The sequence below is a fragment of the Panthera pardus genome, unplaced genomic scaffold (genome assembly GCF_024362965.1).
Source record: "Panthera pardus isolate Hobbes unplaced genomic scaffold, ASM2436296v1 HiC_scaffold_17, whole genome shotgun sequence".
Taxonomy (NCBI): domain Eukaryota; kingdom Metazoa; phylum Chordata; class Mammalia; order Carnivora; family Felidae; genus Panthera; species Panthera pardus.
Genome location: NW_026526732.1, coordinates 139,720,954 through 139,737,456, shown reverse-complemented (window position 1 = coordinate 139,737,456; position 16,503 = coordinate 139,720,954). Strand labels below are relative to the sequence as shown.

General features: G+C 45.6%; 1 protein-coding gene across 1 annotated transcript in view; it reads right to left on the bottom strand.

Annotated features, from left to right (window-relative positions):
• Nucleotides 1-1,377: 1,377 nt before the first annotated feature.
• TRERF1 (transcriptional regulating factor 1) overlaps nt 1,378-16,503 on the bottom strand; it is a 207,532-nt gene continuing 192,406 nt past the window's right edge. Inside the window, 3 exon segments of the mRNA XM_053905007.1 lie at nt 1,378-5,104; nt 8,411-8,622; nt 11,198-11,401. Coding sequence (XP_053760982.1) covers nt 4,780-5,104; nt 8,411-8,622; nt 11,198-11,401 — 741 coding nt within the window. The 3' untranslated portion in view covers nt 1,378-4,779.

Below are 16,503 nucleotides of genomic sequence, written 5' to 3'. Positions count from 1 at the left end.
GACCCTCCCCCGTTCATGCTCTGTCTCTCTCTGTCTCAAAAATAAATAAACGTTAAAAAAAAAAATTTAAAAAAATAAATAAATAAAAAATAAAAAAAATAAAAATGCCGATTCCTGACCAACATAAAGCCACACAAGCGGAGGAAGTAATGACCTAAAACAGTCCGAAGCAAACATTGGTGTGGTGTGTTAAGAAAATGTGTGCTGGGATGCAAAATAAGCACGTATGTCTGCTCTGGCCTTTAGAACTCCAACAGAAACATTGCACACTTACCTTGGGGTATGGTTCACTTAGAAAGACGTTATTGAATTTTTAACATGCCTTCCTCATTGTGTTTTGCTCGTGTCAACATTAAAACTCATCCTTATTCCTAGAGCACCTCAACTGGCTGGCTATGGCTGGGGAAGGTAGACTGGGAATCTGTGAAATTCAGAACTGACTTTAGGTAAACTCAGGAGGCTTTATTTATTCACACACACACACACACACGGATAAGCATACCTGGAAGAGTAGAAGAAATTAATTAATTAATTAATTAATTAGTAGTAGTAGTCATTAGCCAATTTAACAAATAGCTGCCAAGTACCCGATATACTCTGCCTGAAAAGGCAGTTGTCATAAGGGGGTTCAGAATATTAGTAAAACGTGACCTTTCCTCTTCCCAACAGTGGAATTAGATCAAGTCCCCGCCCCCTGTATGCGTGGGACAGTGTCGTACACATGGGGCTCACGAGTACTGAATGAATACATATAAACATAGGAAAAAGTCTTCAGGTTGGACGCGTGAACCTCTGGAAGCAGAATTTAAATGACTGGCTTTATGCACACTGCTTCTAGAGGAAGTGCTGTTTTATTTATACAGAACTGTCTAAAACTGATGGCTAAATAGTTGAGTAAAAAGCCCCCAAAAGAACCTAGATCAAGGTCCTTGCACAGGCATGCCCCCCCCCACCCTTACAGCAAATTCTGTGGGAAACCCAGAATTTCAGATTTCTCCTAAAGTTTGTGTTTAATCATCAGAAAGTAAACACAGTCTAGACTTTGGAAATCCAGACGAGCGATGCATATACGCCAGGGTGGATGGGACCTCGTGGTGCATTCACCGTGGGCCGCCTGTGGGTAATGTTGAGCTCCCTAAGCTGCAGCCTTCGAAGTATGGTGTGGAGACCGCCAACCCAAGGGGCCTGTCTGCCCTTCGTAGCAGAAATGTTATGTCCTGGCCTCCAGGATGTGCGTAGGGGACACTCTAACGAGCATTAAATCTCATCAGCAGACCTCTAAATCGCTCTTCAGAAACCAACGAACAGGTAAGTTAGCATTTATCCAGCATTGAGAAGTCACTTCAGTGGCTAGAAAGAAGGAATGTTTAAGCCAAATGAAACTCAAAAAGATAACATTTTATTTTCAGAGCAGCTGATGCAATATCGAATCAGGTTTTCACAAATAAATAGGACAGTGTCTGTTTGGTTACATCTCTATTTAATGAAGGCCTATCTATAGGAACTGTAATAAATTTCTGAGAAGGCTAATGACTGGAACCTTTGAAGTAAAATTCTTCTGGCTCTCTTTCGGAAAAAAAGGATTGTGGTAACTTAAAAAAATGCTTTTCACTCAGGGGGAAAACCAACCTAGAATGCCTCAGTTTTGTTTTGAAGGAATGCACCTTTTTAGGACAAGTCTATAAAACATCTTTATTTATTTGTTACATATGATGTTTAAATATAACTTTGCTTTCAAGCTTCAAACTTTTTTTTAAACCCCTGGTAAAATAAGACTTTTGGTTCACCTTAACAAAAACTGACCTAGGAAGAAACATTTTTAGCAAAATGTATTATAAAATTCACTAGAAAATACTGTCCTCTTTTGGCCAAAATGTTACATAAAATCCTTATTAAAAATACACACATTACAAAAGAACAATTATGAAGATGCTATACATAGTGCTTCTGATATGGACCAAGGGACCTGCATTCCGGGGAAAATACAGTTAAGTACGCTAAATATTATGATGTCAACTTATAATAGTGCAAACCTGAATAAATTACATCCTGAAATGGGAAGGCATGCAAATCATTTGCTGAGAATAGAACATAACGAAGCCAGAACAGGAAGCAATCACTATTTAAAAATGTTTTCGTTTTTATTACATTACTTTTTTTTTCAAAAATACTTTTCTTTACAATAGAACTCCTAGAAAATATTTACAACCTTCCTCTAATAAAATAGAACAGCAGTTAAATATATTTGAAAATAAGATGGGTTTTTCCATAAAATATATCTGTTAACTTTTTATATACAAGCTTTCTCAAAGAGGTCTAAATTCACTAATGAAAAACCATCTGATAGTAAACAGTAATGGTGTTGAAGACATCAATCTTAAGGAAGAGAAGTTCTTGGGGTGGGGAGGGGTGAGGGAAGCAAAAACACAACACATACATGCAGGCAGAATCATTTCAGAAACAAGTAAGTGCAATATTTTACCATGAAGTCAATTCTTTTAAGTTGATATTGTCAAGAAATACTACTTCAGGAATTTGAACTGTCTCGGGAAGGAGGAGTTCTTTGGTTATTTCGAGTCAAAAATGCTTACGTTATACTGCATGAAAAATCAAAATTAAGTTGTGCATTACATTTTTGCCTTGGCAACTCAGTTTATTTTTAATGTTTAAAACGGGAACGGCTGGGCAAGTCTCCAAACGCAGCAAGTACATTTGCTTTATAAACATGTTTCTGGGTGTTTGCTCCTTTGATAGATAAGCCTTCATAGACCCGATAGCAGAACCATTCCAGAATCTCTCAGACACCAGCACGCAGAGGGAAGCAGTCACCGGGACAGACGCAGTCAGCTGATGTGACCGCTGGAATGGTTCTGGAACAGTCCTGCCACAAAGTTGATGCACACTGCCTAGGCAGTTCTAACTCAAAAACTATGAGAGTAACCTAAAACGGCAGCAAATAAAACCTTTCTTTTTGCCTATAGAAAAGATGAAATGAAACCTCCAAGACCTCTTTGTCTGAAAACAGAATGATGGAAATGGAAAGAAACCTTTATTATTTCTCTTCTGCCCATGGCTTTCCTGAGATTCAGAGAACATTGCCCATAGGTGGGGCCGCTGTGGGCCATGAGTGGGTGCTAAATGCTTCTGCCAGAGTCAAACTTAAAAGACGCTCAGGACCTGTCCTCTGGTTTCTGCTGATATTCTCTCTAATGTCAAGCTATTAATTAGTGGGCCAGCCAAGTTGCCTGGGGGGATGGGCCACACCTACACAGGCTGGGGAACCAGCCTCCCCGGGGTGGGGTGGGTCCTCAAAGCCCTTGCTTCGGAAGCAGCCGGGCAGCTTTAAAGCTCAAGGGGGAGCTGCCAGGGGCTGTCCTCTCTGCCCCGGCTGACTGACTCGGACTCTGGAGACGCGTGCTCATTTGCCCTAACAGGGGGATGGGGCAGTCTGACTCAGTTCAAAAGCCTGAGCTAAATGCCATTTTTGAAGGATTACAGGCTTATTACCTTCAAGTACAAACAGCAACCCTGCTACAAAAGACAGGAGGAAGCAGAGCAGAGTGATGTAGCTTGGAGAATTCTAGAAGTGCTTTGGTAAATGACTTGCATGAATACATTCCTTGTTTGAATGCAAACATTGGAGCTAAAGTGGTATCTGAAACCATTTCTGTTGGCCTTGAATGCTACTGCACTTGTATTTGCTATCCAATGTGTGGGGAAACAGTCTGGCAAAGGTGAATTAACAGCAAAACCCCAGTGAATGAGGTTTCATGGTACTTCCAAGTGGCACAAAGTAATTTCAGAACTCCACAAAACCATTCACAGTGTTGCCAAAAAGAGCAGGGGCTCCTCCAGTCTAGTTTTTGGGCCGAAGAATGCGTCTGCGCTTTCCTGAATGGGTGCCCCTCAACCACCCTCCCTAAAGAGCCCCGGCAACTTAATAGTGGGGGTTATTTACCTCCAGCCGGCGTGGGCTCATGCCGAGATATGGCTCTGCCAATCCACGAATCAGAGCCACTGGTCCCCCGGGAACACGGAAGAGGGTGCACCTCCTCTCTGAACCAGGTCCTCAGGAAAGCACTGCCGGGGAATGAAAGCCTGGAATTATACAGTACTTTTGGAAACAGGCTAACGGAGACAGGCGAGGCAGGGAGAAAACTTATTTTCACATTCGGTCAACTTTTCAAACGGTGCGTGTGCTAGAGGAAAGCCGTGTTAACACGAGGGCTTGCTTCGCTCCCTGGAAAAGTTACCCCCTTAGCACAGAATCTCCTGGCAAAGACTCCGAGTTCACTGCAAACTACACAATGAGGTCAGAACAGAACAAAAATAACTCTCAGTGGGAAAGGATGGCCCAAGGCCCCCACTCGAAGAAGGTAAGCCTGCTTCACCCACACATACACGTACACACGCTCACGGCAAGCTTTGGGATAAAAGGCAACAAGGATGGTTGACATCTGAAAGCCAAAGAACATGAAGGTCAGGTTCATTCCCTGCCAGGAATGAGCTCGTGGGAATGTAGCCCAGATGAGAAACACCTCTTAAATAGAGTTGTGCCAATTATTTATTCCCTCCAACCTCCCACAAAAACTTTTTTTTTTTTTAAATAAAAGGAAAAGAAACTGAAAAAAAAAATTCTTCTAAACCTGAATGAAACGACCACTTTTTTTTTAAACAGGTAGTTTAAAATGGTTACAAAACGAGCAGGGAGTCCAGGTTTCCTGATTAACGAAGACGGAGGTCGTGGGTGTTCGCGGTCTCCGCATGACAAGCGGGGCTTTATAGTTCTGCATCACCCTGAAGCAAAACCGAATCTTGGTCGTCCAAGAGGAGATCCGTGTCCACGACCTCGGCCTCTTCCATGACGCCTCCCAACTGCTGGACAACGTCGCCATCGAGGATGTCCACATCCTTGATGGGTTTGATCAGGCTCAGCTGGTCCAGGGGCAGCAGCCCCGGGGCCCCCGCGGGCCCCGTAGTCCTCTCGATCGTGGCCGCCATTTCAGCAGCAAAAGCTGCTTTCTGAGCCTTTTGCCTCTGCTGTTCCTCCTGCTGCCTGTGCGTTTTCATGTGCGCATTTCGGCTTTTGATCTTGAAGAAGACTCTGAGAATGAAGAAAAAAGAAGCACTGTGAAATTCAGGAGATCTGAGTTCTTGGAAATCTGGGCATCCTACAGGGAACAGGGGCCGTGTGGCCTAACGTCTGGTTTGGGTGGCTTTGACAGAGTCCCTGGTCACCTAGGACCTCCTGCCCCTGTGACCTGTTGCCTCTCCTCTCCTAGCATTACAAGGGAAAGGGGATGGGGACAGGAACACACGTACAGGGTGTCAGGCTTCCTCTCTGTGGCAATGGAGGATGGATTCTCAAAGGCCTTCCTGTCCCTCTGTGGTTTGCAGCTCATGCCCTTTCTCATCCTTTAGCTTACCCCTCTCTCTCAGCACAACCCAAGAATCCCCTACTCATGCTGCCGAGCTCTGATGGTACCCGTAACAAAACCCATCACCTGCCTGTGGTTTCTGTCTTCCGCAGTCAAAATTCTTGAAGGCTCTGCCTGACCCTTCTCACTTTGGTGTATCACACACTTGGTAAATTCCTCTCTTTTCCACCCTCTCCAACTGGACGCCTGTCCCCTCCCCTGCAGCCCAAACCCTCTTCTCAAGGTCACCAGTAACTCTGTGGCCAAATCCAATGCCGCCAGCCCCGTTCTGTCTTTACTATACTTGACTTCTGAGCTGCACCCATCACTTCTTTTCACCTAAGACCCCTTCTTATTGGCGATCGTATTACCGTAATTTCCTACTTTTAGGTTTAGAATGAAAGAATGGTTTTCAGCTGCAGGTGATTTTGCCTCCCCAGAGACAACTGGCGAGATATTTTTGACCGTCACAACTTGAGGGGGGCATGGTATTTTTCCAACCTACTGGGGAAGAGCCTAGGGATGTGGCTACATACCCTATAATGCAGAGGGTGGCCCATCTTCCCCAAACAAGGACTTATCAGACCCAAATGTCACTGCTGAGGTTGAGAAACTCTGGGATAAGGGGCCCATGAACTATGGCCAGTGGACAAAATTCAGCCCACTGAATTTTTGTAAATAAAGTTTTCCTGGAACACAGCTATGTCTATTTGTTTATGTATTGTCTATGGCCACAATGGCAGAGCTGAGTAGTTGGGACACAGACAGTATGGCCTGCAAAGCCTAAAATATTTCTATCTGAACCTTTTTCCGAAACAGTTTGCCCAGATGTGAGACCGCCTGTTTCCAGAGATGGGGTGATACAAATATCTGGCATTCATTCCTGAGCCCATAAAGGGAAAACAAAACAAAATAAAACAAAAAACAACTCTGATTCCTAAGACAAGCAGAGTTGATGAATCACAATTGCACATATTGAAACTGTTTAATGTGATGAACATGATTTCAGCCGCTAAAACAGGCATTCTGCAAACATTTGCCTATTACTTCTACTCTGGAAAACCACAGAAAATATCTTCATTTTAACTGGAGTTATGTTATTAAAAGGTCACAAGCAACATAAAAACAAGACAAGAAAAACAATGGATGTCACTGAAAGACAGCCAGAAAGCTCGAAATGCTAATTTTTGTTTGTTAAAATGTTCTTTGTCTCCACCTGGTGGAGTAAGGAGTCGTGGCCTGCTTGTAGCCCTGTGAATGGAGGTGTTGGCTCCTCTCTGGGGACAGGTGGGACGGTTCATTACTTCAAGTCACTGAGCCTCATGATCAATCTGGGGGCTCATTTTTCCGTGGTAAGATGAAGGGGATATCTTGTCCTGGCTCTGAAGGGTATCGGAACACAGAGGGGAGCTATACCTAAAAAGCCATCTCCCCGATCTCTGTGCTTCATAGAGGGAAAACTGCTGCTAAGTTCCAGCTCCCTGCGGCGAGAGCCACCAAAAGGAGTTAGGTTCGCTCAGAGGCTGAGAGTGCCGGCCCAGGTCAGCCTGCGTGGCTCAAATCCAAACTCGGATGGGCGCCGTGACAAAGACTTTACCCTTTCTGTGCCTCATTTTCTCTGCTTGGAAAAAAGAAGCTACTCAAAGTGCCTACCATATTTCACTGAAGGTTAAATTAATCAATACACGTAAATATCCTTTAAAACAGTGCCAGGCAAATTGGCCCTGATAAATGGCAGGTACTAGTAAGTTGCCTAAAATATCCTAATGAGGATGCATATTATAAGCAGAGGAACCACTTGGCCTCATTCGCACAACTAGGGATGCTAAAGGAAGTCAGTCCTGACAACCAAAGTCAGGCAGACTCACTGAGAAGCAGAGTGAAATTCTACACAGGAGGCTGGGGGAGGGAACCCTGTACATCTTACCATCAGTGATATTTTCGACCTAAAATAAACAAACCAGTAGGATGGAGCAGTGGTCAGGAGCTGAGATGGGTTCAAATCTCAGCTCTGCTCTTATTGAGGATGTGACCTGGGGCAGGTGATTTATTTTTTTTTTTAATTTTTTAACATTTATTTATTTTTGAGACAGAGAGAGACAGAGCATGAACGGGGGAGGGGCAGAGAGAGAGGGATTCACAGAATCGGAAGCAGGCTCCAGGCTCTGGGCCATCAGCCCAGAGCCTGACGCGGGGCTCGAACTCACGGACCGCAAGATCGTGACCTGAGCTGAAGTCGGACGCTCAACCCACTGAGTCACCCAGGCGCCCCAGGGGGCAGGTGATTTTACCTAACATTCAATCTTTGTTTGTATCACAAGGATAAAAGCAGTATCGGCATCACGTGGCGTTTCTGCGCTCAGTAAATGTTGGCTATTATTACTACCTACTGTCAGTTTTTTTCTCTTAGTTGTTTTATATTATACTTAAAAGGGTAGGGATGGCAGATAGGCTTTATCTCCTGGGTCACCCCGATCAACTGATTGTGCCTGCTTGAAGCATTCCGATGTCAGGGTTTTAAGATGACAGAGAGGAGTGTAGCAATCGGTTAGTGATGTCTGCCCCGGGCACAGGCATGAACCATAGGGATAGGAGAGTTCCTGTTAGGTGTTTGGAGCCATTCTCAAATCGCTCAGCAGGAATGCAAAGAGAGCGACGCGAGTGGATGTGGTTTGGGTGTGAAGGGATGAAGTGGGAATCCGAGTCCCATCCACCATTTCCGAAAAAGAGTCAAGTTTTGTCACTAGAGGTTTGCTCTGAAGAGGTCTGTCCTTATTAGGGCTTTTAGGGTATCAGAATGACCATATTCTGAAGCAGAGACGAGGTCCACCCACCCTGAGGCACCATGCAGACCCCAAGATGATAGGAGGGAGTTTTTGGAACCTCCGGGTTCTTTTACTCGCTCAAGAAACCTCAGACCATCTTGGCCTGGCCTCCACGGAGCAGTTGTTCATCCTGGACTTAGATTCAGTCCCTGGTCCCCTTTCACCTACTTGCCACACTCCTTGCAGGGGAAGATAGTAGTGGGGTCTGTCTCGCCGCTGGTGGTGCTGTGAGAGGGTGAGCTCTTCACTGAGCAGTATCCACTCTGAGCGCTGCCAGGCTTCTGCTTTCCAGAGGGGATGGCACCCCGAGCTTTGGTCACCTGGTTGGTGCCACCGTGGATACGGGCGTGGCCGTTCAGTGCCTGTCGGGAGCTGAACACCTGGGGAAGAAAGGGAGTGACATGACATCTACAGTCCTGAAAAGGAAATTAGGGTTATTAGTTACTCAGTGGTAAAACACATGATATTTGAAACAGTGTCTAATGACGGGGCGCAGGGGTTTTACGTAAGCAAACTTTGGGTGTATGTGCTAAAAGCCGAGGTCAGATACTACAACCACAAACACTGAGCCCATAAAAAACAACAACAACAACAAAAAAAACCCAACACACACACATTGTTGTTACAACCCGAGGACGAGATGCACAGTATTAAGGACAGAGAAACTGTCCAGGAGGCAGGGGACTGGGGGGCCAGACCCAGCACCTCTGAGAGGGAGGGCCATTGGGCCACTTCCCCTCTGTACGCCTTACTTTTTTTCCATCTGTAAGATGAGGGAGTTGACCGGCTTCCAGGTGTTTTTACCCTCTCCCTTTTCTTTTCTCCTTTTTTTCTCCCCTTACTTAAAAAAAAAAAAAAAATGACAAATCGGGTCTTGCTCAAAAGCTCTCAGTTAAAAGCAGAGATGCTCTGGCTGAAATACAGACAGCACCCCGGAAGTGAGTGCATTTGCTCAGCTCTATCTCCCCGCCCAGGAAGTCCTAGAGCCCCAAGAAACACAGTTGGAAAGACTGATTCGTTGACCTGATAAATCCCGTATATTACGTTCAAGCCTCCATCAGTGGCCAACTGTTGAAGCAATGTTGAAGACTCCCAAATTTTACTGCAGGATGACAGCTGAAGCTTGCCATAAAGCAGGCTCTCCCCATCTCAGCACTCCCGATACTTGGGGCTGGATACTTTTTGTTGGAGGGGGGCTGTGTGGAGTAGGATGTTTAACAGCATCCCTGGCCTCTACCCAGGAGAAGCCACCAGCACCTCTCCAGTTGTGACGTTAACTGTCCCCACACCATTGCCAAATGTTGAGGAGCAAAATCGTTCCCAGCTGAGCACCACTGCTGACAAGGGATGCAATCCACCTCCTTGAGTTCTAAGAGCCCCGACTTCCAGCTTGTGAAACACATCAGTACCCACTGCTTTGCAGGTGGTTCGCTCTGTGTTAAGTTCATGAGCTCTGTTTATGGTCTGACAGGGAGAAAAAAAAAAAAAATCTATGGCTGATTTAGTAACCAAAACCTTCAGAGTTAGGCAAGGAATAAAACCAATATGCTTTTTCTCTGTGAGTTTTAAAAATCATTAAAATATATCCAGCTTGCTGAGCATTTCTGATTGGAAACAAGCGAAAGAGGACTCCCCACTCAGTGAAGAATTTGCCGTACACAAAACTATGAATTGAGGCAACAGTCAATTTCTAAACAAATTCACCCAGAAATACTGTCATTTAAAGTCACATCTTAATCATCCCTGCATGGAAGCGCTCTATACAAAATGGAAATAATGGAGTGACTCTTCCAGGTCATTAAACATCAAAGACAGAAACAAGCTAGCAATTTCTCATGTTTTCTTCAAAGCTGATGCAAAACGCAGATCCCTTTTTTTCTTACTTTTTCATTTTTTTTCATCAAATGTAAATCAAGTGAACTTCTGCGTTAGTATCTAAATATTATAAGGCCTATTGCCTTCTCCACCTACGTGACAGACTCATTAAGCAGCATTCAATACACTCTGGAAGACACCATTGTCCTATATAATGCACAAGCAAAGATCAACCCAAGTAACTTGGGAAAAACAGGACTTCTTGTAAAGGAGCAACATTCTCGTCTTTTGTAACACCTCTAGAATTTGCCTGTACAGGTGTGCCGGGCTTTAAGAAATCCGATTCAGGAAAAGTTCAACAATTCGGACTCGAGGGGGATCAACGAGGGACTGAAAGTCTAAAGCTAACAACTTAAAAAAATACGTCCTTTAAAATATACTGGGAGCCTTAGAACAGACCAGCACGGACTCTCTAAGGCCTGCCACAGGGCTAAGAATGATCAAACGAATTTGTTTTATTTTAGCTAAATGTTATTTCCCATGTACTTGAAAAGCACTAGGTTAAAAAATTATACAGACTCCCTTTCAGCCTGTTTACATGATTAATTTGCTTAGTAAGATCTTTTTGTTCTCCCCAAAAAGTACCCAGGTAAACTTTAGCCAAATCTTTGTAACACTTCTCTCAAATTTCAAATCAATGACATTTGAACGAGTAACACTTTATGTGATAGGAAATGCGAAGCCTTCTCAGTGGGCTCCCCACTCGGGGGCATTTAAAATGCATGCTTACAGGGCCCGGAGGGGTGGAGAGGCATCAAGAAACATGGGGCATAAGTTCTGGAGGCCAAGGCTCACTGCGAAGCCATGTGCGGCAGCATTTAAGAGCTCTGGATCACACGCTTCCTGAGAGCAGGGATCTTCTCTGTGTCCCCGGAGCACACAGCATAGCAGTGTGTGCGAGCTGAGTAAGTAAATGAAAACAAAGCAAGAAAATCCCGGCGACAAGGAATCCCCTCTGTGAAGCTTTCGTTGCGGAAAGTGCACCCTTTCTAAAATGCGTGGTCCTTAAAGCCAGGCACAGCCCACTGCCCTCTTAGTCGCAGGTTCCCCGGGGAGGACAGAGGATGCAGAGATACTTACGGCCCCGCAGTTGGGCATCTCACAGATGAAGGAGCCGGAGGGCTGGCCGAGGGCCTGCAGGGGTGGCCCCTCCGCGGGAGCCAGCACGGGGCCTGGGGGGGGCTCGGGAGACTTGGGCACTTCACTCTCCTCTTCTCTCGTGGATTTCCTATCTTCTTCTGGGTCCTCCTCCTCTTCCTCTAACTCCTCTTCTTCTTCACTCGTCTGGTGTTAAGGCAATAAAAGCAAAAGGGGGGACAGCCCCAAATAGCATTTTTAGTGATGAACAGAGTCACCAGCCAGGAGAGGAGAAAGGTGCTGGACGTGAGGTGGGGGTGGGGGTGGGGTGGGGGTTCTGTCTAAGGAACGGCCCACAGAGTCCTCTGGGGAGTGCTATGGTGGTCTCTACCAGAGCTTGGGGCTCTGAGGTCGAAAGAGTCCCCCTGCCTCACTTTGGATCCCCTCACCACTTCTACAAAATATGCTAAAGCAGGGAGGAGAGATTTCTGTGTGTAGACTTTCTCCCCCTTATTCAAGACCAGCAGACCTTGAAAAGGATTAAAACTTGCTTGTGAGCCACTCTGTCTCCCCGGAGCAGTGAGCAGGGTTTTCCAGCAGTAATGATACTATGGAAACCCCTCTGGAGAGGGACTAAAGACCTACGTAATGATTTGTCTACAGGCCTTATGACACGCTTCCACACGAGATGCCCCAGATGTCTGCTCTGACCCGTGGCCTGTGGAAAGCATGTGACCCACAGTGCTCCGATGCATCCCCGTTTGCTCTTGACAGAAAACAGAATGGAAGAGTGAAGTGCAATGACTTTGAGGAGAGAAAGGGGAAAGGGATATCCCCCTGGACCCCTCCCTTATTTATTTATTTATGGTCTGTCATCACGTGCTTGGAGAAATGCCTTCCGCAGGCATTCTATGAAAAAGACCAAGAAAAATATTTTCTGTGACTAAATATCCTTGTGGCTACTGTGTCCCCTCCCCCTCCTTCAGAACAGCAGCAGGTGGAGAACAAAGAAGGTCCCACCTTCCCAAGGGTTACCAAGACAGGAAGTCACTGGAACAGCCTGGTGTCGTACTATGGGTGGATTGGGACGGACGGAAGGCAGGGACGGAGGAGGCCCTCATTCTACTTCTTGTTTAACCACCTTACTCTGGTCTTTCTGTTCTCATGGAAAGATGTTGGCTCCTCTAGGCTGAGAGAGGACCGAGGACCAGGGAAAGGGCTAGAACCCAGTTCTAGGTTACATCCACCTCATTTCAGCTTCTATTTCACAGCACTTCACAGTTTACAAAGCATTTTTGTATTTGCTGGATCACTGAACGACACGGAAGCACCCTCATTTACAGACGAGGAAACAAATGGCATGTCCTGCTTGCCCTTGACCCTGGCAGGTCATTTGTGTCTGCCAGGCTCTGTTTAAAGCACGACACGGGCTCCAGTTTGGTTGATCCCAGACAGTGATGTAACTCTGGGTCAGCCTATGATTGTCAGAGCCCAGAAGGGAGAATTTCTGAAAAGGATGAAGATTTCTTTCTTTAAAAAAAAAAAAAAATAATAATGTTTATTTATTTTTAAGAGGGGGGAGGGGGCAGAGACAGGGGGAGACAGAATCCGAAGCAGGATTTGGGCTCTGAGCTGTTGGCACACAGCCTAATGCAGGGCTCGAACTCACAAACCGTGAGATCATAACCTGAATTGAGGTCGGACGCTTAACCGACTGAGCCACCAAGGTGCCTTAAGGGTGAAGATTTCTAAGAGTATAGTGGGATCCTGGGATCCAGAGACAATAAGCTGTCTCTCTCCAGTTTGGATTGGGGGCAGGGGAGAAAGTCAAAGCCAGTAAATAGGGGGCATTTAACACTCTATCATGGTTTCATTGTTGTCTGCATTTGGTAGCATATGCATGCATATTTGAGATGATGTGGCAACAAGGTGTACCTGAGAAATGGCTTCAGTTTCCAGTGGGTTAATTACGATTAAGTAGTGATGATTACATGTGCTGAAAGACTTCAATGAGTACAAACGTAGGCCCACTTTATTTTACAGAGTGATTCATCATATATAAGGTGTAGGTCTCTTATTCGCATACAACACACAGGTGGATTTTCCTTAAACGGTCTCATTCCCATATGAATCCATCATCTTTCAACCTCAAGGAGTTTCAGGTAAAACCACAGTATGTAGAACTCTAATGGTTCCCTCCCTTCCTTTACAGAAATGGAACTTTGTGGACTCAAGAATCAGTTTAGTAAGCAGGTCAGGGCCTATAGCGTGGCACTTAAACTAGATTATACAATAACTTTCAATGGCAATGGCATTTGTTTTACAGTACCATTTATAATTACAATTTTTCTCACAACACCATTTTTGGGGGGCTTAAAAACTCATAGAAGAGACATGCCATAGAGCCACAAAATCACAGATTAAATTATACTGCACTGTGATTACACGTGTCTCCGGAATTTAGATAGGTTTTATTTCAACTGGCAATCTATACACGTTCACAAGATGATGTATCATCAAGCCATATGGGCTTACCAAAGTGACTAAGAGATACAAAGATAGGAGGACAAAAATCTTAAGATGTACAACTTTGTATCAACAAGTTGGCCATTTCATGATGTATTGTGAAATGAAACATTGAGTAATATTCCAAAATTGGTAGAAGGTGGGCAAATACGGGATGAGGAGGTGGTTATATATTTAACATGGTGCTTAAAGCCTTAAGTGTCTGCAATAAGGGTTTCTTGAGGAGGACGATACTCTTATTTCTCAGGCATGCAAATGGAATTTACATTGTGAGACACTTGTTAGGTTAAAATACAAACTCTCAACAGCCCAAATGTACTCAGAGACACAAAACTGAGTGTCACCATCACTAATGATGAGGAGGAGGAGGATGGGGATGAAAGCATGTTGAATGCCTGCTATGAATCAGGTACCACACGCACACACACACACACGTGGACACATACACACACACACATAATTTCTAGTGCTCCGATAGCCCTGTACAAATTTTTCTTTTTTAAGCAAACGACGAAACTGGCCAGCGAGCTACTTTCCCCAAGGTCACGCGGCTGGTAAAGAAGTTGAATTGAGATTTGAAACCTAAACCGTCTGATTTCAACACCTCAGCCTTCTTCATCTATTGGCCCCGTAGCAGATGTCCACAGGAGAATGTGTGCCCATCTGCACATAGTTTCGATTTTCAGTCCAAAGACAGGAGATCCTAAACCCCTCACAACCATTGGAAACAGCTGCCGGTCAATGTCAGGGAGCAGCAGGCTATTCCCACCACCACCACCCCCCGCCCTGCTACCGCCCCATTGGTGGACCGTGTTTAGAGTAACTTAGGTGCTTAGACCGTGGGTGAGCTTTGCCCTCGGAGTCCTGACTGCTGTCTTCCAACGTCAGTCACTTTTGTCACTTGGTTTCTTGAACTGTGCTGAATTTTGGGCAAAACCAGATCCACAGATCTGTCCTGAGTGGGAGCATGAGCACGGGCAGGGGACAGGAAGATGTGATCAGCACACTTTCTTCCCATATCCTTAATAGAGTCCACCTTGGTCCCCTTCTTTTGCCTCCAAGGTGGAAGGACCTATGATGACCTCAGGGCAGAAGTCTCCAAATTAGAGGAGGCTATTGTGTTGTGTTGGCCTCGTGGCTACCTAAAGAACAGCCATTCCTCACCAACTGTCTTCTTCCCGTCTCCCCACAAAAGTCCCTGAACGACCTGAGCGTGTTCCATCATGTTCCATCTGGGATGAAAACACTGAGGACCTATGATCGGGAGAGTTGTCCCAAGTGTCCAGGCAGGCCCGAGGACAAAGGGCAGGACTCCTGTCCTAGGACTGTGCCTTCTGCACCCTCCCCATTTCTTGCATGGTCCCAGTTTTTCATCTCTCCTCTACAAATTTCCCTCAAGAGGCTGGCTGTGCCTTCACAGAGCCCAAAAGGGAGTTACTGAGCTACATGCTGGCCTTAAATCAAGACTTTTTTTTTTTTTTTTTTTTTTGGTGGGCCTGAGTCATCTCTGCATGTTGCTTTTGGTTCTCCTTAAGGTAACAAGGGTGGGGATGCTCCTGACCCAGCTTAAATACTGGCTCCTGGTGAGTAAGCCCAAGAAGGTGTGGTTCCTTGGGCATCGTCTTAACCTCTCCTCTTTAGTCTGAGGCTACATGCGGGTCTGGGCCTTTCTTACCTTTTTTAAGATTTTCTTTTTAAGTAATCTCTACACCAAATGTGGGGCTTGAACTCACAACCCCAAGACCAAGAGTCGTACACTCCACAGACTGTGCCAGCCATGCGCCCCAGCCTAGGTCTTTCTATGCATCTCCAAAGCCCTGCTGGCCCAAGATGGCACCTCCTCCTTGCGTAGTAACATCTTCCTTAGCAGCAATCCCTGCTCTGAATCCCCTTGTGCACTTCATCTCCCTGCAGTGAGTTCATAGAGGGATTGTTGCTGTGACCCACAGTGACTCCTATCTGGGAGTGATGTTCACTCAATTAATTCAACAAATATTTAGAAGGCCTATATTATGCCAGCCACTGTCCTAGGCACTTGGTAGCACACAAGCTGGAAAGGCATCAGTTTGCCTCAGGAAGCCATATCCTCAGATTTTGCCCTTTTCCAAAACATGACTCTGACAGAGCCCAGAACATTTCAGAACTGGAAGGGATTTTCCAAATCATCTAAACCATCGGCCCCATTTTATAGGTCAGTAAGCTTTAGGAGACAGGTCCTAGGTCTCCAAGGCCAGGATTCCTCATGCTTCCTTGTTTACTGTCCATCCACTCATCTGGAAAGCAATGCTCTTTCCAGATGTGTAACCTTGGGAAGCCCTTCCCCTCTCTGGGCCTCAACTTCCTGCCTGTGAAATGATGGAGGTGGATGAGGGAGAGGCCCTAAGGCCCTATCCAAGCCTTTCTTGGTTCTCGTCTTACACTGCTTGTAAACACTCTTGGGGTTCATGCTAAAGCTTCCACTTGTGTGTGCCACATCTTCCCAACTTTAGTGTATGCTCCTGGTGGGGGGGACAGAGGCCAGTGAACATCCCTGATCGCCCCACAGCACTACACGCATATTGATATTTACATCACGGCAACTCGACTGCTTTTAGCTGACTAAACCAGGAGAGGCCACGTTGTTTCTTTTAAACATCAGGCATGGGTGAGAACAATGCTATTCAGATACGAGACAGCGCTACTTAAACGACTCACACGAAAGCCCGGGTCACAGGAGACCCCAAACACACAGTGCCATCGTCATCTCTGATACAGATGTCGATTTTTTTCCTGACCTGTGGGTC